The 26,090-nt window shown below is 45.2% G+C and overlaps 1 protein-coding gene across 1 annotated transcript in view; it reads right to left on the reverse strand.

Moving 5' to 3' along the window:
• Positions 1-1,395: 1,395 nt before the first annotated feature.
• Positions 1,396-26,090, reverse strand: part of STON2 (stonin 2) — a 116,405-nt gene continuing 91,710 nt past the window's right edge. Inside the window, exons 6-7 of the mRNA XM_029597707.1 lie at positions 15,372-15,574; positions 1,396-3,557 (exon numbers count right to left, since the gene is read on the reverse strand). Coding sequence (XP_029453567.1) covers positions 3,474-3,557; positions 15,372-15,574 — 287 coding nt within the window. The 3' untranslated portion in view covers positions 1,396-3,473. The remainder of the gene's footprint in view (positions 3,558-15,371; positions 15,575-26,090) is intronic.

Consider the following 26,090-nt stretch of genomic DNA (forward strand, 5'->3'; position numbering starts at 1 on the left):
AGATAAAGCTGCTTTTCTACTTTCTCATCTTGATGGCTGTGATTTGTTCTCTGTGCGGCTCTTGATATTCTGCTGCCCGCCTGGTGAGAGAATAACTGCAGCTTTGTTCTGGCTGCACTGGTTTGCTTTAAAGTTCTTTTAATGATGGCTCTGTGGTCCTGTGCATTTAGGGAATGACTTTCAAACTGGGCACTGTCGGGTAAAGGCTGCAGGCACTTTTTAACTGCAGACTTTACCTTGATTTTCAAGAGAAAAAAATTCCCTGTGACCTGAGTGGAGAAAGATTTCTTGCACAAACCCACACCAGCTATTTGTGAACATAATAACAAGAACACGCTATGCCATACTGGGTCAGACCAAGGTTATCAAGCCCAATATCCTGTCTCCAACAGCGGCCAATCCAAGTCCCAAGTACCAAAACATTAAAAAGATCCCATGCTACTAATGCCAGCAACAAGCAGTGGTTATTCCCTATTGATTAATAGCAGTTAAACCTGGCTACACTAACTGCCTTAACAACAAACTCTGGCAATGAATTCCAGAGCTTAACTATGCACAGAGTGAAAAAGAATTTTATCCAATTTGTTCTAAGTGTGCTACTTGCTAACTTCATGGAGTGCTCCCTAGTCCTTGTATTATCCATACAACTAAATAACCGTTTCACATTTACCCATTCAAGTCCTTTCATGATTTTGTAGATTTCTACCTCTTTAGCCTTTCCTCATAGGGGAGCCGTTCCATGCCGTTTTATCATTTTGGTTGCCCTTCTCTGCACCTTCGCCAATGTAACTATATCTTTTTTGAGATGTGGTGACCAGAATTACACACGGTATTCTACATGCGGTCTCACCATAGTGCAATACAGAGGCATTATGACATCCACTGTTTTATTTGCCATTCCCTCCCTAATAATTCCTAACATTGTTTCCTTTTTTGTCCACCACAGCATAGTGAGCCAACGATTTCAATGTTTTATCCACTATGATGCCTGGATCTTTTTCCTGGGTGGTAGCTCCTAATATGGAACCTAACATCATGTAACTACAGCAAGGGTTATTTTTCCCTATATGCATCACCTTGCACTTGTCCTCATTAAATTTCATCTGCCATGTGGATGCCCAATCTTCCAGTCTTGCAAGGTCCTCCTGTAATGTATCACAATCTGCTTGGGATTTAACTACTCTGAATAATTTTGTGTCATCTGCAAATTTGATAACCTCACTCATCGTATTCCTTTCCAGATCATTTATAAATAAATTGAAAAGCACTGGTCACAGTAGAGATCCCTGAGGCACTCCACTGTTCAACTTTTTCCACTGAGAAAATTGACCATTTAATCCTACTCTGTTTTCTGTCTTTTAACCAGTTTGTAATCCATGAAAGGACATCACCTCCTATCCCATAACTTTTTAATTTTCTTAGAAGCCTCTCATGAGGCACTTTGTCAAACGCCTTCTGAAAATCCAAATAAACTACATCTACCTGTTCATCTTTGTCTACATGTTTATTACCCCCTTCAAAACAAATGTATCAGATTTGTTTGCATACTTTTTCAGGAAAATATGCACCTACCCAAAAGTGTTGACTCCTCCCCTCCCCCACCCTTGGGAATGCTTCTCCTATCTGCGTGCACAGACACGCACGGAGTGGCGCCATGCACATAACGTTCCGTGCAGGTTTAGGGTAGGGAATGTTCAAAGACTCCATTTGCCTGCAGCAATGCCTTTGGACATGACCTTCTCAAGAAGGCAGCTGACCCATTATTCACCTTCAGTAGGCAATGGCTTGCGGGAGCACGACGAGCTGGTACACAGAGCCAGGCCTTCTCTTGCACCAGCCCTTCCCTACGGAACACGCCTGACCCCGGATCGCCTTCTTTAGCAGAAAAAGTGAAGACCTGGCTTTTGCCCGACTTTGCTTATATCTGGAAGTTAAGCTAATCCCTGTGATTTGTTTTTTTTTTTAGTAGGCTGTTCCTTGGCTCAGCCTTTTGTTGCCTGATTTGCTGAGGATTATCATCATAGCGGCTATGTGCGGGACATCTTAAAAAATAGAGGATTTCTGTTTTTAATTCTTTATGTTGTAACGGATTACTTTTATGTTTTCTACCACAGTCTGTGGATATTACTGTATTGTAATTATTGTATATTTTTATAGAAATTGCTAATTATTATTATTCATTGTTGTTAAGTGCATCGGATGCTACTTTAGTGATAAGGTGGTCTATAAATAAAAGATGAGGAGAAGGAGAAGGAAGGCATGGCCTAATGATTTCAGCAATAGGCTGCAAACCAGGGTTCGGATTCTGCTTCTTCCACTCACACTCCTTGTGACCTTGGGTAAATCATGTTATCTCCCAATTCCATTTAGTTTGTAAACTCTTTGGGGCAGGGACTTACTGAAACCTGCCTTGAGCTAAAATCAGAAAGGCAGTCTAGAAATACAAAATAAAACTCCTTATAATATTCTAAGTGCTTCAGTGCTTCTTGGGTGTGAGAGATGAATCACCACACTCCTGGGGCTCTGATCCTGGGAGGTGTGCATGGTCTTTGCGTGCCCATTGATTTCTGAACACATGGCAGAGAGCCTTTGAGCATTCCTCACAAGTTCCAGTGGCTAGGATCAATCTGTCTCCATCATAGATTCAGTTTCCATTCAGGGGAAGTTTCGTATATATGGGGAGCTGGTGACCAGTGGTTACAATAAAAGGCTGAGAACTGAGTCCTGCTTCTGCCACATCACCTTATGTCACCTCTCGTTTCCACTTCGATTATAAGCAGATTGGTTTTACAATGTCCTTGGTTGGAGGCACCTTATGAATGTTGTGATATTAAAAAGTAACCAAATTTGCTTGCTGAAAAATTTGTCTTCCTCTTTTCTCTGGCATTCCTGAGACAACAAAAAAGTTTTCAAAAACTGCGACCACTCTGCTCACGCAGCCCCTCACACCATTAGACAAATTTATAGCAATCCGAGTCTTACTGTGAGGATCAGCATCAGAGACCTGTACAGACCTCACACCGACCCAGCATCCAGTAAGAACCCAAAACTGGCCAGAGAACGTCTGCTATCAAAACAGAACTGACTGTATAAAAGGGGGCACACCTTTTGCAAACAGTGACTGAACTGCGGATGTAAAGGTACTCAGGAATCTGAGTTCTTTGCTGCCAAACACTGGGTTGGCACTGGCACTTGACGCACTGATTGGCACAGCTGTATCCCAACTTGGTTAAAGTTCTGGAAATTTCAATGATTTTGGGAAGTCAAGGGATATAGGCAAGGTATAAGATTGGCAGCAGGAGAGACAACCCCCAAAGCGGCCTTGTGGATGGATATCTTGGAGGACACCCCCACTCCCCTGCAGAAAAAGGAAACATGCCAGCTACAGTCGGCATCTCCCATCCAGGGCAGAAAGGTGCGCCCAACTGTGGCACCATCCGGAAGTTTTGTCTGAATGCCATCAGCATCTGCCGCTACTGTGGCGTGCACTCCCCAGGACTGTCCGTTTCTTCTCCCTCTAGCTCTAGATTCAGGCTCTTTTTCTGCTCTATCTCCACCTGCCAATTAAAGAAAAAAAAATAATATGAACAAACTAACAATCAGGAAACAAAAAAGAACGCAGCACATGTCCCTTTGTTCTTCATTGATACTGCCCTCTGCTGGCTGAGATTGGAATGGACAGGAGAGCTCTGTACAAACCACAAATCCATTCTTACACCACCACAGAACGGTATCTGGAGTGGAAATGAACTCTTTTGTGTTTTCTTGTTTCTATTAAAGTTTAAAGTAAAGAAATCTGCAAAAACTGGACATTTTTCATAAAGGCTAAAAGCCAAGAGACCCATATTCAGTCACTGGCTGGATTGCAAAGTTAGCTGGATAAATTTGGAGGTATATTCAGTGTTGTAGCTGCACTACTGAATACAGACGGTTACCTTAAAGATATCTGGATAAGTTTATCCAGATAACTTTGGAACAGCTCTAGAGCATAACCAGAGTTAGCCGGATAACTCTTCCCAGAAACACCCCTGGAAGAGCTCTATGTTATCCAGCTAAATTTAGCCAGCAAACTGCCCAAAATATTCAAATGTTGGCATTTAGCCGGATTACCTATGAATTATCTACAGTGCCGGTGCGAGGCCACCCTGCTGTCCTAGGCACTGACATCATCACCCCCATCTCGTGACCTCTCGGTCTCCCTCACTCACTGAGATTCACACTACCTGCCTCGCCAGAGCTCCATTCCAAGACCTCGTCAACATCCACGTCTCAGTGCACAACTCCTTCACTTTCATAAATGCTGCCTGAATTTCTCGCTTTAAGAAAAAAAACAAATGCTGCCCTCACGTCAACCTATGGCATCCTGCCCACTTATGGTGCCCTAGGAGGCTGCCTAGTCCGTCTAGTACCTCCCCCGCCTGCCCTGGTTATCCAGCTAAATGCCTCTGAATATGGACTTCCAAGTGTTTGTCCTTATCACAGCAAAGACGGGTGGAAAAAGTGTATGCTGGGAGAGTGTGCACAGAAGTGCAAACGGCAATTCTTTCCACCAGCACATGTGTGTAACAAGCAAGAGAGGACTGTCTTGATGGTATACGACTGCTCCAGCCATTTCCCTCTATTCCAAAGCAAATGGCTTTGGCCTGCACGTCCCTAGTGCTAGAAAACTGGCAATGCATAGCCCCCGCTAACGTGGCCACCCTCAGTCAGATTTCCCTTGCAGCTTCTCAAGGAATGGGAGATGGAGTTTCGGCCCACTCTCTCTGGCGTTTTTTTTGCCTGGTGGTGGGGGTCCCTCACAGACAGACATCACCAGGACGTAAGATGTCTTCTTGCAGAGAGAAGGTCTATTAATAATTCTGGGAGGTCATCAGCCCTACACTGTGAAACTCGCTCCTTGCTCAGCTGGGCTGCATTTAATGTCAGAAACTGTTTAAAAATCATTTTAAAGCCTCTTTTTTTCCCCAGCAGGCGACTCAGTCTAATTTGGTTTCTGCTGCTGTCATCTTGATTGGTATGAGGAGGGATTGACAATGTTATTACTTTACATTGTCTGTATTTTAATTATGGATGTTTTTATGTAACTCGCCAGGAAGATTGGAGCAAGCAAGCAATACATTTTTTAATAATAACACTGAAGATTGAACACAAGAGGGAGCCAGAAGACTATGAGCAGAGAGGGGTCCTTTCTGGCAGAAACAGAGTTTTCTACGTTTTGTGAATGCAAAGTTATCCAGCTTGTGTTATAACTATTGACTATGGAGAGGAAACCCACGTGCATATAAGCATAGCCTGGATAAGCCAATAGGCACACTAGGCATACACCCAAGGTGGCAAAAATCTGGGGGCAGGAAGCCAACTGAAGATTTGCTGCCTACCAAGTCTGCTTCCTGCTGCAGTCCCTCCCTTCCCAGAGCAGAGAACAGGAGGGGAGAGAGGGGATGCGAAAAGGGATAGAGCTCCTCCTCTCCTGCCCTGCACAGAGCACTCAGCAGGGAGTAAAGAAAAGCCCCTCTTCTGTCAGACATAAGGAGAAGAGGTAAGCATGGGGCTGACAGAGCAGAGAAGAGAGGGCTACGCCTTACACCTTCCGCTCTATGTCCAATGACATACACACACACATAGTCTTCCATCATGTTGCCTGTAAAATGTGGAAAAGCAAGTTTGCTTACCGTAAACGGTGTTTCCGTAGATAGCAGGATGAATTAGCCATGCTGTCATGGCCTGGGAGCCATGGTCAGGGCCCGGAGGCGGAGCTTTACTAAGCAGAGGTAAGAGTTTTTGGTCTCTGCGGCTGAGCATGTGTTCCCGTGCAGGAAAGTAACATATTCTCTTCGGTCTGTAATTAAGCTTAGGCGTAGCAGAATAGAAGGTCGACTACCAGAGAGGAGGGAGGGTCAGCATGGCTAATTCATCCTGCTATCTACTGTAAGCAAACTTGCTTTTTCCCGTTGATAGCAGGGCTGAATTAGCCATACTGTCATGGGAGTCCCAAGCTCCCGATCACGAACTTTGATATAGGTCTATTGTTCTTGCGTGATCTACCCAATGTGGTAGTTGACTTAGTTAAATTGATAGAGACTGCAGGATAGCTAGCCCTATCTTCGCATCAGCGGCTGCCTGCTCATCCAGGCAGTAGTGCGCTGTGAAGGTGTGAAGAGATGACCATGTAGCTGCTTTGCAAATGTCCACGGGTTATACATTTCTGAGATGTGCTATTGAGGCAACTACTGCCCTGACTTGGTGAGCATTAGGAAAAGACGTTAGAGGTAACTTCTGTTTCTCATAGCAGAATTGGATACACTGCGCTATCCAGCTTGAGATGGTTCATTTAGCTACTGGCAGTCCAGGTGCAATCAGGTTGAACGAGACAAATAGTTGAGAAGTACAGGAGTCGGAGTGTGTCCTTTCCTTGTAGTATGCCAATGCTTGCTTGCAGTCCAGTGTATAGCAAGCGCTCCCTATCATTAGAATGAGGCTTAGGGAAAAATGTTGGTAGCTCTACGTCTGGTTCAGGTGGAACTGTGATACCACCTTTGGAAGAAAGGCTGGGTGAGTCCTGATAAAATTGTCCTGATAAAATTGTAAATATGGAGCATAGTGAACTAAGGCCTGTAATTCGCTAACTCGTCATGTGGATGTTACTGCCACAAGAAATACTACTTTCCACGTAAGGTACTTTATGTGGGCCAAATCCATTGGTTTGAATGGGGAGAGCATGAGTTGTTCCGAGACTATGTTCAGGTTTCCTGGAACTGGTGGTTTAGAGATTGGTGGACAAAGGTGTGATAACCCTTTGATGAAAAGAGAAAGCAAAGGGTGACTGGAGATAGGATGACTGTTATATGGTCTATGATATGCTGCTCTGGCACTAAGGTGAACTCTTATGGAGGATGTTGCCAGTCCAGACGTGTATAATGTATGGAGGTAATCCATGAGCATCTCTGGAGAGCAGTCTAACGGTGGAATACCCTTGGATGTGCACCAGGCAGAGTAACATTTCCATTTGAAACTGTAATTTTGTCTAGTTGATTGCTTCCTGGATTCCAGAAGGATCTTTTGGGCTGTAGTGGATACGCCTTGTTCAGTCAAGAGGAACCGTTCAACCTCCACGCTTTCAAATGGAGGGACGAGTGTAGCGGGTGTAGGAGCGTTCCCTGCTCTTGAACTAAAAGATCTGGTTGATCTGGTAGTCGAATCGGGTCTTTGATCGAGAGGCGTAAGAGGTAGCTGTACTACGGTTGCCTGGGCCAAGCTGGGGCTATTAGTATTAGTTGAGCCGCATCTGCTATGCATTTTTGAATTGTCCTGGTAATGAGTGGTATGGGAGAAAAGGCATACATCAGGCTTTCTGTCCAAGGAATTAGGAAAGCATCTTGTGCGACTCTGTTCTGACTGGGCCAAAGCGAGCAGAAACGCGAAACTTGAGCGTTTGTCTCTGTAGCAAAGAAGTCCATCGATGGGACCCCCCATTGCAGGAATATTCCTTGAGCATCATAGTGGATAATACTTTAAAATCATCGGCTCAGTGTGCTGCAGCAGTCAAAAAAGCAAACAAAATGTTAGGAATTATTAGGAAGGGAATGGTTAATAAAACTGAAAATGTCATAATGCCTCTATATCGCTCCATAGTGAGACCACACCTTGAATACTGTGTACAATTCTGGTCGCCGCATCTCAAAAAAGATATAGTTGCGATGGAGAAGGTACAGAGAAGGGCAACCAAAATGATAAAGGGGATGGAAAAGTTCCCCTATGAGGAAAGGCTGAAGAGGTTAGGGCTGTTCAGTTTGGAGAAGAGACAGCTGAGGGTGGGATATGATAAAGGTCTTTAAGATCATGAGAGGTCTTGAATGAGTAGATGTGAATCAGTTATTTACACTTTCAAATAATAGAAGGACTAGGGGGCATTCCATGAAGTTAGCAAGTAGCACATTTAAGACTAATCGGAGAAAATTCTTTTTCACTCAATGCACAATAAAGCTCTGGAATTTGTTGCTAGAGGATGTGGTTAGTGCAGTTAGTGTAACTGGGTTCAAAAAAGGTTTGGATAAGTTCTTGGAGGAGAAGTCCATTAACGGCTATTAATCAAGTTTACTTAGGGAATAGCCACTGCTATTAATTTGCATCAGTAGCATGGGATCTTCTTAGTGTTTGGGTAATTGCCAGGTTCTTGTGGCCTGGTTTGGCCTCTGTTGGAAAAAAGGATGCTGGGCTTGATGGACCCTTGGTCTGACTCAGCATGGCAATTTCTTATGTTGATTGAGGGACCATTCGTGTGGATGAAATATTCGACTTAGTCTGTCTGCTCTTGTATTGGCTACTCCCGGCAGGTAAGTTGCCTGTAAATGTATCGAATTTCGATGTGCTTGCTCAAAGATTAAGAGGGCTTCCCTGCACAGAGACCATGAACCGGACCCTCCTTGCTTGTTTATGTAAAACATTGCCACTTGTTGTCCGTGTAGATTTTGACTCTGCGGCCCCGCAGGTGCTTTTGAAATGCTTGCAGGGCGTTTTGAATTGCTCTGGGTTCCTATAAGCTTATCTGTAAGGTTTGTTCCGGTGTCGACCATAGTCCTGTGTTTCGAAAAATTCTAGATGTGCTCCCCAACCCTTGCGAGACGCATTGGTGGTCAGTACTGCGTTGGGGGGGGGGGGGGGGGGGGGAGGGGTGCTGAACAACGCTCCTTTTGATAGTGTGGACTTGATGAGCCACCAAGTTATATCCCTCTTCATTTCGGACATGAGCATCAAGCGTTTTGTCAAAGGTTGCGAGTGTTGTTTCCATTGACATTTCAAGCCCCACTGCAGACGCCGCATATGTAGTCTGGTGTTGGGGACTGTGAAAATAGCTGCCGCCATATGGCCCAAGACTATCAAGATTGATCACAAGCCCCAACCCGTGTAAACAATCAACCACCTGCTGAAAATGCTCGATCAGTTTGCCTGGAGTCGAGGCTACTATCAGCCAATCATCCAGATATGGAAAGATTGTCATACCTTGTTGATGGAGGTAAGCCACCACCACCACCATACATTTGGTGAATACTCTGGGTGCTGTTGATAGGCCAAAAGGAAAAACTTTGTATTGGTAGTGTTGATGCTTGTATCGAAAGCATAGGTATTGCCACAAGGATGGGTGGATTGGAATGTGGGTATAGGCATCCTTCAGGTCTATTGAGCACATCCAATCATTGGGTTGGAGGAGTGGTAGAATTGATTTTAGGGACACCATTTTGAATTTTTCTCGGACCAGAAATTTGTTCAAATCCCGGAGATCCAGAATTGGACGAAGGCCACTGGATTTCTTGGGAATGAGGAAATATGGGGAATAGAAGCCTGTGCCCCGGGCTTTCGGGGGAATCAGCCGGATTGCTCATTGTTGTTGGAGTGAGGCAACTTCCCTCTCTGAGTTGGGGGATGAGATTTCTGTGGTAATCGAATTGCGAGGTGAGGAAGTAAGGGCTTGGTTGTAAACTGTAGCTGATATCCGTGTTTTACAATATCGAGAACCCAGTGATCGGATGTTATAGCTTCCCAAGCTGGGAGGTGAGATGTGATCCTTCCCGGGGGTGCTTGGTGTAGTGGTGGCTCATTAAAAAGACTGCGTTGACTTTACCGGGGCTGCAGGCTGTTGGCCCTGTTGCTGTTGGTTTCTTGGTTTTCCCCTCCTTTGCTGTTGCTGATGTGGCTGAGCCGTTGGCATGTTGGTAAAACCTATAAGGACAGCATGAAAACTGCTGCCGACGAGAAGTGCCGAAGTAGCGTCAAGAAGAAGAAAAATGGGATGAAGCCATTAAGGACTGATCTTTAAGTTTGGTAACTGTGTCCTGGAAACGATCCCCGAACAAACTGTCTCCTGTACATGGTAAGCTGGCGAGCTTATCATGTAGGTCTTCTCTGATAGCACTAGCTCGGAGCCATGCTATCCTGCGAGCTGCAATGGCCGCAGCTGAAGCTCTAGACGAGGTTTAAAACCCCTCATACACCGCGCGCAGTAGTTGTCTAGAACACTCCTCCATGTCTTGGAGTGGAGGTGGAATCGGCTCCCCAGTTGAGGTGAGCATCCCTTTCGTTGCCTGAATACACTCATACATGTATTGCACCATGTAGAACTGGTGGTGCTGTTTGCGAGCGGCTAACATAGAGTTTTGATATATTCGTCTTGCGAACTCGTCCAAATACCGATTATCCCATCCCGGTGGGTTAGAGGCGTGCGTTTTTGATTTTTTAGAACACTGCATAGCGGACTTGACCACTATGGACGCATGTGGCAACTGTGGTAAGGTGTAATGTGACAACTTACACATACGGAATTTGAGATCGGTTTTCCTTGAGATGGCCGAAAGTGAGTATGGAGTTTCCCAAGACTTCTGAAGCACGCTGTGCAACACCTCTTGCGGGGGAAGAGATGTTGGTTCCCTTGGAGCATTAAAGATTTTTAAAAGCCCCAGTGTTTCAACTCTGGGATCTGGATGTTTCTGTACGTCCACGTGCAATATAGTCCCCAACTTGTCCAGAAATTTCGGATAGGACAGGTCTTTGGGTGGTGAATATGGCTCTTGTGGTTGTTCTGGCAGTTCAGAGGGATACCCGGTAGAAGAATTTGGTGAAGATTGAGGGGAAATCAAGTCCCGAGGTGATGTAGCTCTGTGAGCTGGTGAAGTAGGCAGGAGCAAGCTTGGTGACTGTGAGGGCTCTTCAGACTGTTCTCTGGAGGCCTGCGGTGGTTCAGGAGAACTGGAGGAGGACTCATGAGGCAAATTGAACGATGATTGAAGGCTCTCAAAGAATCCTGATAATGCCTGCGACAAAGTGGAGAATGCTTGTTGTGCCTGAGACGGTATTTGTGGCCGAGTAGGTTGTGCCGGAGATGGTACTGCTCTCAGTGAGTCAGGGTCCGAGTGTAAAGGTTTCAGACCCTTGGGTCGAGCTTGTTTCTCATGTTTCTTCTTCTTAGGGGATGGTTGTGAGAGATCCTCGTCCCAGGTCGTGAATGTGATTGTGCTGACTTCCAGATAGGCTGTGAGAAGAAGAGGAGGTAGCGGAAGATGGTATCCGCACTACGTTGGCCCCCGAGGTGGAGGTAGCTCTTGATGCTAGTGTATGGTGCGATGAGCTGGATTCAAAGAGACTTGGGTCAGATCTATGAGTCATCTTGTCAGCATATTCATACCTGTGTTTGGAATGGTGGACATATTTATTTATTTAGTGATTTTGATATACCACGGCACGTATAGATATACATCACCTCGGTTTACAGTAAACAATAAATTAGCAAAAGGCTTTACACATAACAGGATTTATAGAGTGTAAACAAATGAAAGCAACAGGCTTTACATAAATAACGGATTTCAGTAGAACATAATATAACTTCTAAACTATAAAGAACAAATGTATATTCTAATTCAATAACGAAGCATTGACGCTCGCCTCATGCCTTTTACGATGGCTGGGCCCCTTAGTCAGTGAAAGTCATTGACGTTTAGTGGCCCCATCTCTATCCCGTGTTGTTAGTGACAGGGATTTATGGGTTAGAGACAGGGATTTATGGGTATTTTGTCTCATCTCTCACAAAACCCTCGCCCCCTCTCATTCCCGATGAGCAAGCATCCTATAAAGCCACAGAGCTGGCCATCTTCTTTGAAAATAAGATAATTAACCTCCTTAAGCCTCTCTCCACCTCCCAACCGACAACCCTCCCCTCCAGCACTTCAACAACTATTCGGAACGTCAAACTAACATCCTTTGAGACTCCATCGTCACTGGAAATTGAAATCATCCTCAAGAAGCTAAAACCTGCTTCTCACCCGCTGGACGCAATACCCTCAAATCTACTTCTCTCCATCCCAAACATCATTTCAAAATCGTTAGCTAACATCATTAATTGCTCCTTAACACAAGGAAGGGTTCCAGACCAACTAAAACTAGCCATTCTAAAACCCTTACTAAAAAAACCTAACCTTCCGACATCTGACCCCACGAACTTCCGTCCAATAGCAAACTTACCCTTGATCTCCAGAGTCATGGAAAGAATTGTTAATAAACAACTGTCTGAATACCTAGAGGAGAACAACATTCTCTCCCCCCTTCCAGTTCGGATTCAGAAAATCCCAAAATACTGAAGCCTTATTAACCTCACTATCGGACACCTTCCTTCTCAATCTGGAAAGAAAACAACCTTACCTTCTCGCACTTCTCGACTTATCGGCCACCTTCGATACGGTTAATCACTCCATCCTACTGGAGCGCTTATCTGATATCGGTATTCAAGGAGAAGCACACAGTTGGTTCAAATCGCTCCTTGAGAATAGATTCTACAAGGTCAGGATCAATAACAAGGAATCACACCCAATCAAATCGACCCTGGGAGTCCCGCAAGGATCATCCCTCTCCCCCACACTCTTTAACATTTATCTGCTGCCAGTGTGCCAATTACTTTCCAACCTCAAACTAATTTATTACATATTGGCTGACGACGTACAGATTCTTCTACCAATCACTGAATCCTTACAAAAAACCTGGACACACTGGAACAGCTGTCTACAATCCACCAATAATCTGCTCACCAGCCTTAACCTTATCCTCAATCCAAACAAGACCGAGATCCTCATCATTTCGCCAGACGAAAACCACGTTCTCCTAAACTCTCAAAGCGCCTCCCAATTCGCTAAAACATTCAACCATTCCCCTTCCGTCAGGAACCTAGGGGTTCGGTTCGATAACCACTTCAACTTAAAATCATTCGTCCTCAACACAACTAAAGAATGTTTTTTTAAACTACAAGTTCTCAAAAATCTGAAACCTCTCCTGCATTTTAGAGACTTCCGTCTAGTAGTCCAGTCAATTATCCTCACAAAGTTAGACTACTGCAATTCCCTCCTGCTAGGTCTCCCAGCGATAACCATCAAACCCCTACAGATGGTCCAGAATGCCGCGGTGAGGATACTTACTAACTCAAACAAGAGAGCCCATATCACGCCCATCCTTCATTTCCTTCACTGGCTCCCCATAAAATCGAGGATCACCTTTAAAGCCTTAATGATGATCCACAAGGACATACATGGCATCGCCCATCTTAAACTAAGCTCTCAACTCTGTCCACATACATCAGACAGACCAATCAGAAATGCATACAAAGGAACATTATACGCCCCACCGGTCAAATCCGCACTAAGAAAATGTGCAATTTCGACAGCAGGGCCTACCCTTTGGAACTCTCTGCCACCGGAGCTCCGTCAAGAACCTTGCCATCAAACATTTAAGAAACTCCTCAAAACATGGCTTTTCAGACAAGCCTTCCCGGAATCCCCAGACCATTCTGACACCGGTTAAAGGACATAACAGGTCATAATTGGGATCCAGGATCTCTCCTTATTATATATCTTAGCCTGGTCCTCTCCTTTCGTCCTAACAGCTCTGCCTCTCATCCCCCCCCCCTTTTTTCTCTCTACCCTTTCCCTTGTCCCTCTCTTAACACCAGTTGTCACCCTCACCCAAGTATCCCGAACTACTCTACTTAGGTATGAAAGTTAAGACTTACGGATCATGTGAACGTTAACTATTAATGCTTTAAAGTTTTATCGTGCCTATATTCTTTAGGACCCCTTTATGCTACATTCGTATTTGTCCATATGTTTGCATATTTATATTCTATTGTTGCTGTTTTAGGTAACGCCTTAGTAGTGAATGTGCTATTGTATTATATTCTATTAGACGCTATGTTTTAATGTAACGCGTTTGCCGCGATTGTTCTATTGTATTGTAAACCGATATGATTTGTATATTATACAAGAATGTTGGTATATAAGAATTCAAAATAAATAAATAAAATATACACCGGCATCGTTTCAACGGAGGTAGAGTGTGTCAAATGAGATCTACTCTGGAACGAATGTCCTCGTTTTTGCGTCGAGTGAGTCGGCTTCTGTGATCGGTGCGTCGGTTTCAGTGCTCAATGGACTATTTGTGCCAGCTTCGGCGCCTGTTGAGTCGGCGTTGGTACGTGATGTTTGGGTTTCGGTTGCACCAGGCTCCTCGCCGGAAGCGATGCGCTTGGTTCTCGATGCTCTGATCTCGGCGCTATATGCGTCGGGGCTGGCATTGGGAGCTTTGGCCTCGGCATCTGATTTTTGGGTTTTCCAGTTGTAGGCCTTTGCGAACCACGTCCCTGGTCTCTGCTTTTGGGTCGCATGTCGGTGCGACCCTCGGTTCTTTGTCAATATTTTTTCATGGGCCTGTCTTGTACTCACAGGCCCCATCAAACCTCCAGGCCTGGAGGTCTTGGGGTCCTACGACGAGGCCCTCTTCACAGATGGGGCCTGATGTTTCGATAGCCCTGGCAAAGACTGCGCTTCTGAAGGAGGGGTATGGGAGACCCCAGCGCCGCTCTGAAACTCTCTCATCTTGTGATGAAAAGGCAGCGCGCCTTTGGGCCCTCGGCAACATGCGAGCACAATATTCGCAGTCGCCCTGATTGTGGTCAGGTCCGAGGCAGCGGTAGCATCTTTCCACATGAACAGGGCTTAAATCCCGATGGTCTGCTCTGTTTTTTGGACATTTCTGACTATTATATAAAAAATACACCGAGGAGAAAAAAGCTGCGTGTGCGATCCCGCACGTGGAAAAAAACAGACTGAGGAAAATCTGTTACTTTCCCGCGCGGGAACACACGCGCAGCCGCAGAGACCAAAAACTCTAACCTCTGCTTAGTAAAGCTCCGCCTCCCGGGCCCTGAATGACAGTTATTAAAATGGGTCTCATTTGAATGGAGAGACTGTGGGAGTCCATACAGTCCTGATTGCTAATGTTGCTGAGATCCTAAGGTGCAGGAACTTAAAAACCCAAATCACAATATTACAAGTGATCATCAACCTGCTGCTTACTAATTTGGTACTGAAAATAAGGAGTAGCCTAGTGGTTAGAGCAGCAGGCTGTGACCCAGGAAGAGCAGGGTTAAAATCCCTCTGCTCCTCCCACTTCACCCTCCATTGCCTCAGGTACAAATTTAGATTCTGAGCCCTCTGGGGGACAGGAAAATCCCTACAGTATCTGAATATAATCTGCCGAATATCAGCAGGGAATAGAGGGTGAAGCCCAACCCCCCAGTGCTCCCAGGACCTGCTTCTCCTGAGTACAGTAAGCATGTAGAGCTCGCAGACCTCTGGGCATCCACCCATAGTTTATTTTCCCAGCAGGCCCATCCTGCTCGGTCACTTGCTGCGGAGCGTCTGGGGCTGCTTCTTTCTGAGATATTGTGGTACTTTCACACTGCAATTTAAAAAAGTTAAAAGAAGCCCAAGAAATGCAAATGTCAATATATAATTAAGGGAGTGTTTCCTACTCCTCCTGCGACCCCGCACTGACCTTACCTTACAGATGTAGTGTGCTGAGTAGTTGACCCATTTCCTGACCTCTGTCCTGTCCTCTACAGAGATAGACCTGACAGCAGCTTTGGATGCTGACGTGGTGGGCATATCAAACTCCATGTCCACGTAGCGGACAAAGCTGGAAGGCACTTCTCGGTCTGAGCCCAGCTCCAGGTGGCAGAAGAAGCAGTGAGGGTGCCCCGAAGCTGCAGCAGGAGAGGAGGAACAGTGTAGGAGTCAGTATGGCAGGAACATCACTAGGATCCAAACGGAAAAACATTCTGCGCTCCTACAAGTCCATGCGTCTTCCTCAAAGACTTCCCACCATTAGGTCACACTCTGACGTCTGGCTCAGTCTTAGGGACTCAATCAGGTACATGGCTCCTTTTATACACCCCTACTGTTGCTGTGCTAATTCTGCCTCTGAGGGCGGCCCTGGCACTCGCTTGCTGTCAATTACTTTTTATGTTGTTTGCTGCTAGCCTGGCTCAAACCTCACTCCTGACCATTAAGAGGCCCACTCCAGGCCACTGGCTCAGTCCACTTTCTGCTGACAGCACAAACGGCTGCTTACCCTGTAGGGCATAAACAATGGATGGCTCCAGGGCACCTGTGTCGAGACAGATCACAAATGACTTAAAAAATAAGATGGCAATGAAGCCCGTTTGGTGCTCATGCTGGGTCCGGTGCCAGCACTGCCTTTTGAAGCAGCAGGATCATGGTGCTTTGACCCAACCTACAAACATGAAGCTATTCCTTTTTGCTCATGATCAGGCCGATGGAATATCTGTGCACGAAAAATGGGCACTTACGATTGAGAGCCTGCTTTTCTAACGCATGCCCATCCTCCTCTCCTGGGCGTGCGATGCAGCAGGCAAATGAGCCACTGCATTAAGAAGGAGGTGCTAGGGGAAATTGTGCGTCCCCAGCACTTCCTAGGCATTAGGCGCCCAGGAGAGGTGGCTGTGCGGTTAGGAAAATGGACGCTTTTTAATTGAGCATCCGTTTTCCTAAACTGACTGCCAGCAAGAATTTAAAAAAAAATTTTTTTGTTTTACCTTAATCCTTTTTTCAGTTTCTCCGACTTAATATTGCTATGATATTAAGTCGGAGGAACTACAGAAAAGCAGTTAGAGGCAGAGAGTCCATTGTACAAATCAACTCTTCTTTTACCTTTTATTGCTTCAAATGACAGAAAATCTTCACTGATGTCTGACTGTGTATATGTGTATATGAAACTGCCCCCTCCAACAAGTATTGCAAAATGGCGCCGGCCGTATGGCCATATTGCCGTACTGCAAAATGGCGCCGGCTGTATGGCCGTAGCCATTTTGCATTACGGCAACACGATTCGAGTGCAGGAGGTCATTCCCGGACACCCGCTGGACTTTTGGCAAGTCTTGTGGGGGTCAGGAGGCCCCCCCAAGCTGGCTAAAAGTCCCTGGGGGTCCAGCGGGGGTCCGGCGCCGGCGCTACCTTTGCCCTGTCATATGACAGGGCAAAGGTAGCGCCGGCGCCATTTCTATCGTGGCCCGAGAGTGGAACATCACACCGGGACCCCCCCACTGGACCCCAGGTCATTTAAGACATTTTGGGGGGGTTCGGGAGGGTGGGGGATTTATTTTAAAGGGTCGGGGTGGGTTTTAGGGTTGTTTTAGTGTGCCCGAGAGTGGAAGATCACACCGGGACCCCCCCCACTAGACCCCAGGTAATTTAAGACATTTTGGGGGGTTCGGGAGGGTGGGGGATTTATTTTAAAGGGATGGGGTGGGTTTTAGGGTTGTTTTAGTGTGCCAGTTTTCCCGCCCTCCCCTGATTTACAATTTACACGATATTTAAAAAAACAAAACTGCGACGATCCGATTCCCTCCCCCCCCCCAGCCGAAATCGATCGTTAAGACGATCGATCACACGATTCACATCTCTAATAGAAGGACTAGGGGGCATTACATGAAGTTAGCAAGTAGCACATTTAAGACTAATCGGAGAAAATTCTTTTTCACTCCACGCACAATAAAGCTCTGGAATTTGTTGCCAGAGGATATGGTTAGTGCAGTTAGTGTAGCTGGGTTCAAAAAAGGTTTGGATAAGTTCTTGGAGGAGAAGTCCATTAATGGCTATTAATCAATTTTACTTAGGGAATAGCCACTGCTATTAATTGCATCAGTAGCATGGGATCTTCTTAGTGACTGGGTAATTGCCAGGTTCTTGTGGCCTGGTTTTGGCTTCTGTTGGAAACAGGATGCTGGGCTTGATGGACCCTTGGTCTGACCCAGCATGGCAATTTCTTATGTTCTTAAGAATTACAGCTTACTAAATGTATACGCTCCAAATACTGATCAACAGGGCTTTTTGGACAAACTGAGGCAGTTGGATAAAGCGGATGAGGGCACTTGATTGTTACTGGGGATTTTAACATAACTGTCCAACCCCATTTAGATAATTCTACTGGTGGAGGATTGGGGGCTAAGTCGTCTTACAACAGTAATCAACGAGCGAGATTTACAAGACGTCTGGCGTCACAGAAACCCCACAAAACGGGATTAAACATTTTATACCCACCCACATAATTCATACTCAAGGATTGATTTTTTCTTGGTGGATAAAATAATTTGTCTTAGGGTTCGGGAGGCAGACATAGGCCCTATTACGTGGTCTGATCACACCCCTGTTTGGATAACAATTCACTTACAAGCCTCCCAATGTGGAATCAGATACTGGAAATTAAATGACACATTGCTAGGGGATGAATCCTTCTGCAAAGATGTGTGTAGGAAAATAGAGGATTATCAACACTTTAATGGGGAGACGACCCAATCCAAGTCGGTTTATAATCTTTGAAAAAGATAATACTTTTAAAAAGTTGTACTTCGGGGTAAATTTCTCTCGCAGGCCTCTTACAATAAAAAAGTGAAACAGGCTAAATCCGCCGCTCTCCTCTCAGAAATCTCTCATTTGGAGGAGAGGCATAAATTGTCATTATCTACGGAGGTCTACGCCTGATTGATTAGAGCTAGAACTGATTTAAAGGAGTTGCTGGTGGCAGAGTGGGACAATAAAGCCGGCAAAATGTTAGCCCGTAAGTTAAAAAAACAAATCGCTCAGCACCAAATCACCAAAATTAAGGCTGAGAATGGCTCCATTCTGGCTCAGCCAGTAGAAATACAACAGCGATTCCAACAATTTTATAGGCACATACGAGACTGAAGAGAAACACCTGTGGCAGAGAATATCATGGCATGTTGGGCATGCTCAGTGGCCTCTCAGGGCCAGTCAAAAGTTTCTAGAAACTTTGACAGAAAGGTTTCCCGCGCTGGGCTCCGTTCAGTGACGTCACCCATATGTGAGGTCTAGCATCCTGCTTGTCCTGGGATAAATACGATTTGCCTTGGTCCATGCCTATGAGGATGGTGTCTGTAATTGCTAGTAAGAGATTTTCAGTATTGCGACCTTTGCTGAAACCAAATTGTGATGGGTGTAGGATATTGTGGTCTTCAAGGAAGTCAGTGAGTTGCATGTTGACAACCTTTTCAAGGATTTTGGAGATGAAAGGCAGGTTGGATATAGGCCGGTAGTTTGCTGGGTCAGTGGGGTCGAGGGAGGGTTTTTTGAGGAGGGGCTTGACGACAGCAAGTTTAAGAGAGTCTGGGACTTTACCAAAAGCAAGGGAGCAATTAACTATGTCAGCTAAGGGTTTGGCAATGGCAGTGGGGATAGAGAGGAGGGTTTTCGAGGGGATTGTGTCTGAAATGTGTGTAGGAGGTTTCATCTTTTTCAGGATGGATTCAATCTCCAAGGATGATGTAAGGTCGAGAGACCCAAAATTGATTCCGTTGTTATTTGGGTGCGGAGAGGTGGGGGAAGGATTGGTGGGGAAGCGAAGGAGAATATTGGTGATTTTGTTCTGGAAGTACTTAGCTAGTTCTTCACATTTATCTTTGGCGTTTTCTTCGTGGGAGGTGGGAGGGGTGGTTTTTGTGAGATCCGCAACATATGAGAAAAGGGCATTTGAGTTGAATTGATAATCATGAATTTTAGCTGAGTAGAAATCTCGTTTGGCTTGGACCGTGGCTTGATGGTAGGTGTGCAGTGTATGTTTGTAAGCTGTTTTGTGTGGGGGGAAGGGTTGTCTACACCAGATGCAACATTTCCACTCTACTCTTGGAAAATGGATACAAACTGCTCTTTAGATGGCATTTCACACCACATAGATTGTATAGGGCTCATCTTAGTCCCAATGATTTGTTCTGGAAAGGTTGGGTTCTCCAGGAACGTTTTTTCACATGTGGTGGAAATGCCCCAAGGTGGAGAGTTTTTGGAATGATATGTCTGGTATTGCCCAACAAATTCTAGGGCAAACTATCCCACTGATGCCGGAACAAGCCTTATTAAACGCCCCAATTGATGCTCCTCAGGGCGAGCATTTGTTGATTAATCAAATATGCCTAGGGGCTCGGTGTCTACTGGCAGCAGTATGGAAACAAACAAAGCTACCCTCAATGACCAATTTGTTGTCTAAATTGGATACTATGTGTGCCTTGTATCGGATAACTGCCCAGAAACACTGCACCGTACCTAGATTTCATAAAGTATGGCACTTATATTTACAATGGAGGGGGGTGTTACCTATTACCTCATCAGCCACACCCTAGGGACGATCTTCTGTCACAATTGGCAATGATGAAACTTCAACCGGCATTGACATTTATTTGGGTTCCTTTGTTGTATTCCATGTGTATACACCATTTATGGCATTCATTTATGTATCGACACTGGCTCTTACATCCTTATACCTCTGCATACATGTATATGTTGTAATTATGTTGAAATTTGACCAATAAAACATTACATTACAAAAAAAAAAAAGTTTCTGGTGTGGGTATGTTCCTAACATCCTCTTTAGTAAAGACAGAGGCAAAAAAGTCTTTCAGTTTTTCTGCTATTTCCTGGTCTTCCCTGAGCAACTCTTGGACCCCCCTCAGTCACCTCGTGGCCCAACTCACAGGCTTTTTACTCCAAATGTACTTAAAAATGTTTTTAGTTTTTGCCTCTCTGGCAAGCTGTCTGAACTATGCCTGTGTGGTTTGACTGTTGAAAGGATACCCAGTTGGTTCCCGTTTGAGACAGAAAGAAAAAACGAAAAACAAACAACAAAGAGTTCATTTCTTTGTGTGCAAGTGCTGATGAGGCATCAGTGGCCTGGGGAGGACGACATGGGAGAATGCTTCTGATTATTTTAAACTTGAACCATTGCTGCTGGGGAAGTCAGATCCCTGAAGATGAACTGTTGGCCAGAGAAACTGCAAGCCTGTATGTTTGCTGATTTCCTTGTGGGGTGCCAGGACTATGCTGATTACCTAAATCAACATTATAATTGTGTTTTAAGTTCTGCATGCCCAGTAAAACAGTGTGATCTGAACATTATTGCCATGCTGCAAATGGTACCTCTTAAGATTATTTTTTAAAAACCCAAAGAGTAAAATTGTTCCCAACAGTTCTCTTCTTTTTTTCTTTTTCTTTTTTAATTAGCACTATCAATTCCTTAAATGTTTTGTACAATTCGGTATCTTTTATACTAATTTTACATTACCAGCTGGATGCCTTCTCCTATCAATGTGAATGGTTTTCTGCTTTCGGTCTTATTTTATTGGGTCCCTTAATCTTAGAGAGGGTAATTTTATAGCAGCCTGCGTCAGGCTAAACTCTGCATATGGAAAGGCCACATTTTTAAAGTAGACTCATGTGCATGAGCCGGCTTTGAAACATACACCCCCGCATTTACAACAGCAGATGTAGATGTGTGCATGGAGATTTACAAGCATATTTTAAAAAATCAAAAGTCTGAGCTCCATATCCAGTGCCACGTAGCCACTGATCCAGTTAAATGGCACCGTTTCAACATTTGGCTGTGTTCAGCAGCTGCCACTTAGCTGGATAATTACTTCTCCGACTAAATAGCTGGCTAAGTAAGGAGGGGCAGGATAGAGGCCTTCCAGGGCAGAGCCACTTATCCGGCTAACTTATCTGGATAAGGGCCAATATTCAGCCAGGTAGGTCTGACCAGCTATTGAGGTCTTGTCCAGATAACTATTAGATAGCTGGGCATATTGAGCGGTGCAACCATGCCACTGAATATCCTGCCCAAGTTAGTTAGTATATTTATCTGACTAACTTGCGCAACTGGATTACGGCTGAATATGAAGCTGTACATGTGCAAATGGCCCCGGGACGCCTCTTTCTAGTGTGCGTACAAGTGTGCATGAAATTACTTTTACACACACAACCTCCCCCAGGCAATTTTCAAAAGACCATTTATGCACATAAAACTGGGTGGTATACGCACAAAATCTTTTGAAAATTCAGTCCAAAAAGTGTAAAAAAATTCAGGAAAGACTTCTCACCTTACCTGGGTGATCAACCATTAAGAAGATTTTGGGTTCTCCAAACTGGAGGGTATGTGAATGGTTTCTGGGTCTCTGAACTCAGAGAGCCAAGGTGATTGAGGGGTGTTTCCCCCCAAGGAGATTATGTTAGATCTTCTCATCCAGGAGACTTTACAGGGATGACTCCTGAACTTCATTTTCTGCCTCTTCTTGCAAGGACCGGTAGGGTATGTTTTAGCAGCTAGCTGTTTTGGGCCTGAGTTTCTATACCAATTACTCCTTTCCCCCACTCATGCAGCGAGGCCCCGCAGTCCTCACCTTCTTTTTGGGTACATGTGTTCCCAATGGATTCACTTTTGGTCCTTTGGAAGTATTGGAGTTTCGGAACTCCAGTTCTTCCATCTGGAGGGTCTGCGGATCTTTGACATAAAAAAGCAATGTATGCCAAGTGAAGGATTTTATAAAGTTAACTAATTTTCAGTTACCCGTGGCCTGTATTCCCATTTCCTCCAGGTGCAGCTCTTGCGCTGGCCGCAGTAGCACTGAAGAGGCATCACTCAGGGTATACAATATGGCGTAGAGATGTTATCTAATAGCTTCTGTTGTATGATAATGAATTTTCTCTCTCGATATACTCTATGTTGTTGGAAAAAATGTGCTCACGTTTAGTTCAACATTTTTTTTTTTTTTGCTGGAGATGAATGTAGGGTTGGCTAGGCTTTTCCCCCAGGAAGAAACAGAGGGACATGTGGCAATGTGATTTATCTGCGTTACAGTGGAGTCAGAGTAAAAAGGTTGAAAAAGGAGGATTCTCAGAATGCTTTGGAGAGTTGCCGGTGAAGGAGCTGTGGAGGCTCCTGGAAGGGAAAGAGTAGTTTTCCTCTCTTTTTGCATCTGAAGGCTGGCGAGGTTTTTGCAAGTTAGCCAGCTGCATCCAGATTCGGGAGGGTTTCTTATCGCAAGCTTGAAAGGATAGAGACGAGATCTCCAGCAATGCAGTATGGGGGAGAAATGGATTTTCCTGGATTCCGGGTTTGTGAGGGAGAAGGCACCTTTTGGAGCGCTTGGAGAGGTCCCCAGAATTCTGCCCAAGTACTCAAAGCTGTTTCTTACTCTTTACAAAATGTGTTGCTTATTCTGGAATACAAAACTTGGAGTATGGACTGTTTTTGTTTGACTGTGATTCCTGGCCTTGGGTTGTCCTAGCCCTTATTAGTGGAACTTAGTTTCTAAATGCTGCAACAAGTGGAGAAGTACTGAGCCGTCTCTGAAGTGTAGCCCCTTGTGAAAGGGGCCTTACAATCACATGCTGGGTTTCTGAGTAAAGAACTAGCTGGAGAAGAGCTGGAGCCTGCAAGTGGAGGAAGAGAGCCCCTCATGAGATGCCAAAAGAACCTGCCAAGTCCCGACTAGAACCTACATCCCAGACTGGGAAGTGAGGGGGAGGAAATAATTTGTCTACGTTCTTTTCAGTAAAAATGTTAAATTGTATACACATCTTTTGTACGTATAGTTGTGTGAGAACATGAATGTCGCGTACGAGTGCAAGAGGATGCATGCATGTGTGCGGTGAGTATATTGCTAGGGTATGTGTGTACCTGAGTTTGTAAAGATGAGATAAGAAAATGAAGGGGCAGGGAATGTGTGGTACGCCTCCACCATTAGGGCTTGCAGATCTGGGATTTTATTGCCCAAACTACGAGCATTTGTGCTCATAGCTTTCCAGCTTTCTTAGTTCAGTTTACTGCTGTTCCTGGGCTCCTTTTGTGACCTCTTTAGTTGAGTTTTGTTATCCACTTTTCCCTTTGCATTTGTGCAAGGGAAAGGATTAGTGCCTCTGATGACAGTCATCCATCACAGTGAGCATTTTTCTTTGGTTTCTGATCTGGAATTTCTGTATGCATTGGGTTTCTTCTCTCTTTTCAGATAACACTTCAATCTTTTTCTCAAGAACTTCTTCAGTATTTAATACAGAGAAGGCATTCTGTACTTGTTGCACTTGATACAGTGTGTGTCTCCGGATCACAGGTCTAATTCTTCCAGAGCCCACTGTAATACTGTTTTTTTGTTTTTTGTTGTTTTTTACAGGGCAAACAGTGGACTCTGTTAACACTCTCACTTACCATACACGACCCTCTCTAGCTAAATAGTTATCTGGTTAACTGGGGGGTGAGATGGAGACCTTCGGGGGTCAGAGCTACTTATCCGGCTGACTTAGCCAGTTAAATGCCGATATTCAGCCATATCCAGTTAAGTTAGCTGGATAAGTCAGACTTGCTATTGAGCAGGCCTAAAGTTAGCCCGATAAACTTAGCCAACCTTTAGTTATCTGGCTATATTCAGTGGTGCAGCTGCACCACTGAATATCCCAGACAAGTTAGTCAGATATGTTTATCCAGCCGGATAGCAGCTGAATATTGACTTCTGTTTTTTAATAAAATAAACTATTTTGTTCCCCTTCCTGCTTTTGACAAATGATAAAATAAAATGCCATGGCCTCTTTCAGCAAGGTTTGCATTTTGCCATGAAAGGATAAGAACAGAAAAGTGAGAAATTTACTGTCACAGATTAGAATGGGAACTGCACAGCTATGGCAGGATCTTCCTAGAGATACTCCCATCATGGGCACAGGTAAATCTGTGCAAGATTGAGGGCTGTAAGAGATGAATAAAACTGACATAACTGTGTGGGTGAGTAATCTATTATAGGCTGGTGCATGGGTGGAGTTATCTCCTATATGCACCATGGATTTCCTTTCCGTTAATTCAACTTGCTCTCTTCTCCAAATCCTTAAATTTCCTCCTTTACTTCAGCTGGTCTTCCTAAAACCAGGAAACATGTTTTTTGTATATAACTTTCTACTGTGATAAGTTTCGGCTACATGCTACCTAAGATGTGGAATCATGACTTGTATATAATTTTACTTTCTAACTTCCCTCTAGTTGTTGCGTCCGTCGGTGCTAGATGGCTTCGCCCCGTTTGCCTCACCTTATTCACGGCTCCTCCCGCTTATCTATGAAAGATGGCTACCGCAGCATCTACAAGCTGACCTCTCCGGCGTCCCCGGAATGGCTATGGTGCAGCCTCCCGCCATGGCTCCTCCCAGGTACCTACTAGGGTACGTGCGCAACCCACGTCTTTGTACCACCCTTGGCGCGAACCTCGAGGGCGTTCCCTCATGCTGACATCACGCCATCTGGGTATATAACCTTCACTAATTTGCTAGCTCTTTGAGTTAGCAAGGACTCAAATCTGTTCTTGTCTACGCTCCTCTGCCGCTTCTGTGCTGCCGCTGGAAGCTTTCTCTCTACCCTTTGGGGTTAATGCTAACTTGGGTACCCGCTCCTCGGGGGCCCCCTGCTTTATTTCAGGTGCCTTACAGGAAACAGGTATTCGCTCCTTGAGGGCCTGCTCTCCCTGCCTCGGTGCCTGTACCTTCTTCAGCATACCTGGTGGAATCGCATACCAACAGTAAACACCTAGTGAATACTCTAACTCATCCACAGTATCTCCTAGCTGGGAAACCTGCTGTCGAACCTCTTTTCATCATCAAGGAGAGAAGGGCTCCCTCTGCTGAGGTCCCTGAGACTGCAACTACCAGACTGCCTCACTACTGCCACCTCTGGTGGCTTTCTTCAAGCTGTTTAATAAAGAACTAACTGTAGGGCCGATACAGTAAAGGTTGCGGGAGAGCAGGCGAGCGCCCTCTCTCCTGTGCACGCGATTTAGTATTGGCCCACATGCTGAACGGAAAAGGGGTCAGACTGAGAGGGGTGAACGGTCAGCATGCATGGGAAGCAGCTGGCTCTCTTCCCCATAGTGCCTGGAAGCCCTGAGCCCTCCTCAGGAAGGGAGTGGGAGGCCTGCCTGTGTGCTCTTCCTTTGGATTCTGAGTGTTGGGACAAGGCACGCTCACAGATGGTGTTCCTGGACTGGGAGTGCATGCCATGTCTGTCAGCCAAAGCTATGGAACGCATGGAAACGCAGGAAAAAGTAATGCTATAGCTAGGGAGCCGCACGGGAATGTGAGTGTGTGTATGGCTCTGTGAGGGTCGCTGTGTATGTGATTATATCGCTGGGTTTATGTACACTGCACATTACACTCAGCTCTCCTCTGTTTCTCCTTAGTGCCAGGAGGACTGTTTGGGTTTTCCTAGCCACAAGAAACACTGACGTAGCCAAGAAAAGGGCGGCACTTTTCTCAGCCAGCGTGACATCATGAGTCTAGGAAAAACAGCAACAGATACCGAGGTAAATAAATGATCCAACAGGGGAAGGAACCCTTGCTCATTCAGCCCACAGGAAACACACAGGGAAGACACTTTACGTTCCGATTTCC

This window comes from Rhinatrema bivittatum, chromosome 4 (genome assembly GCF_901001135.1).
Source record: "Rhinatrema bivittatum chromosome 4, aRhiBiv1.1, whole genome shotgun sequence".
In the NCBI taxonomy this organism is placed as follows: domain Eukaryota; kingdom Metazoa; phylum Chordata; class Amphibia; order Gymnophiona; family Rhinatrematidae; genus Rhinatrema; species Rhinatrema bivittatum.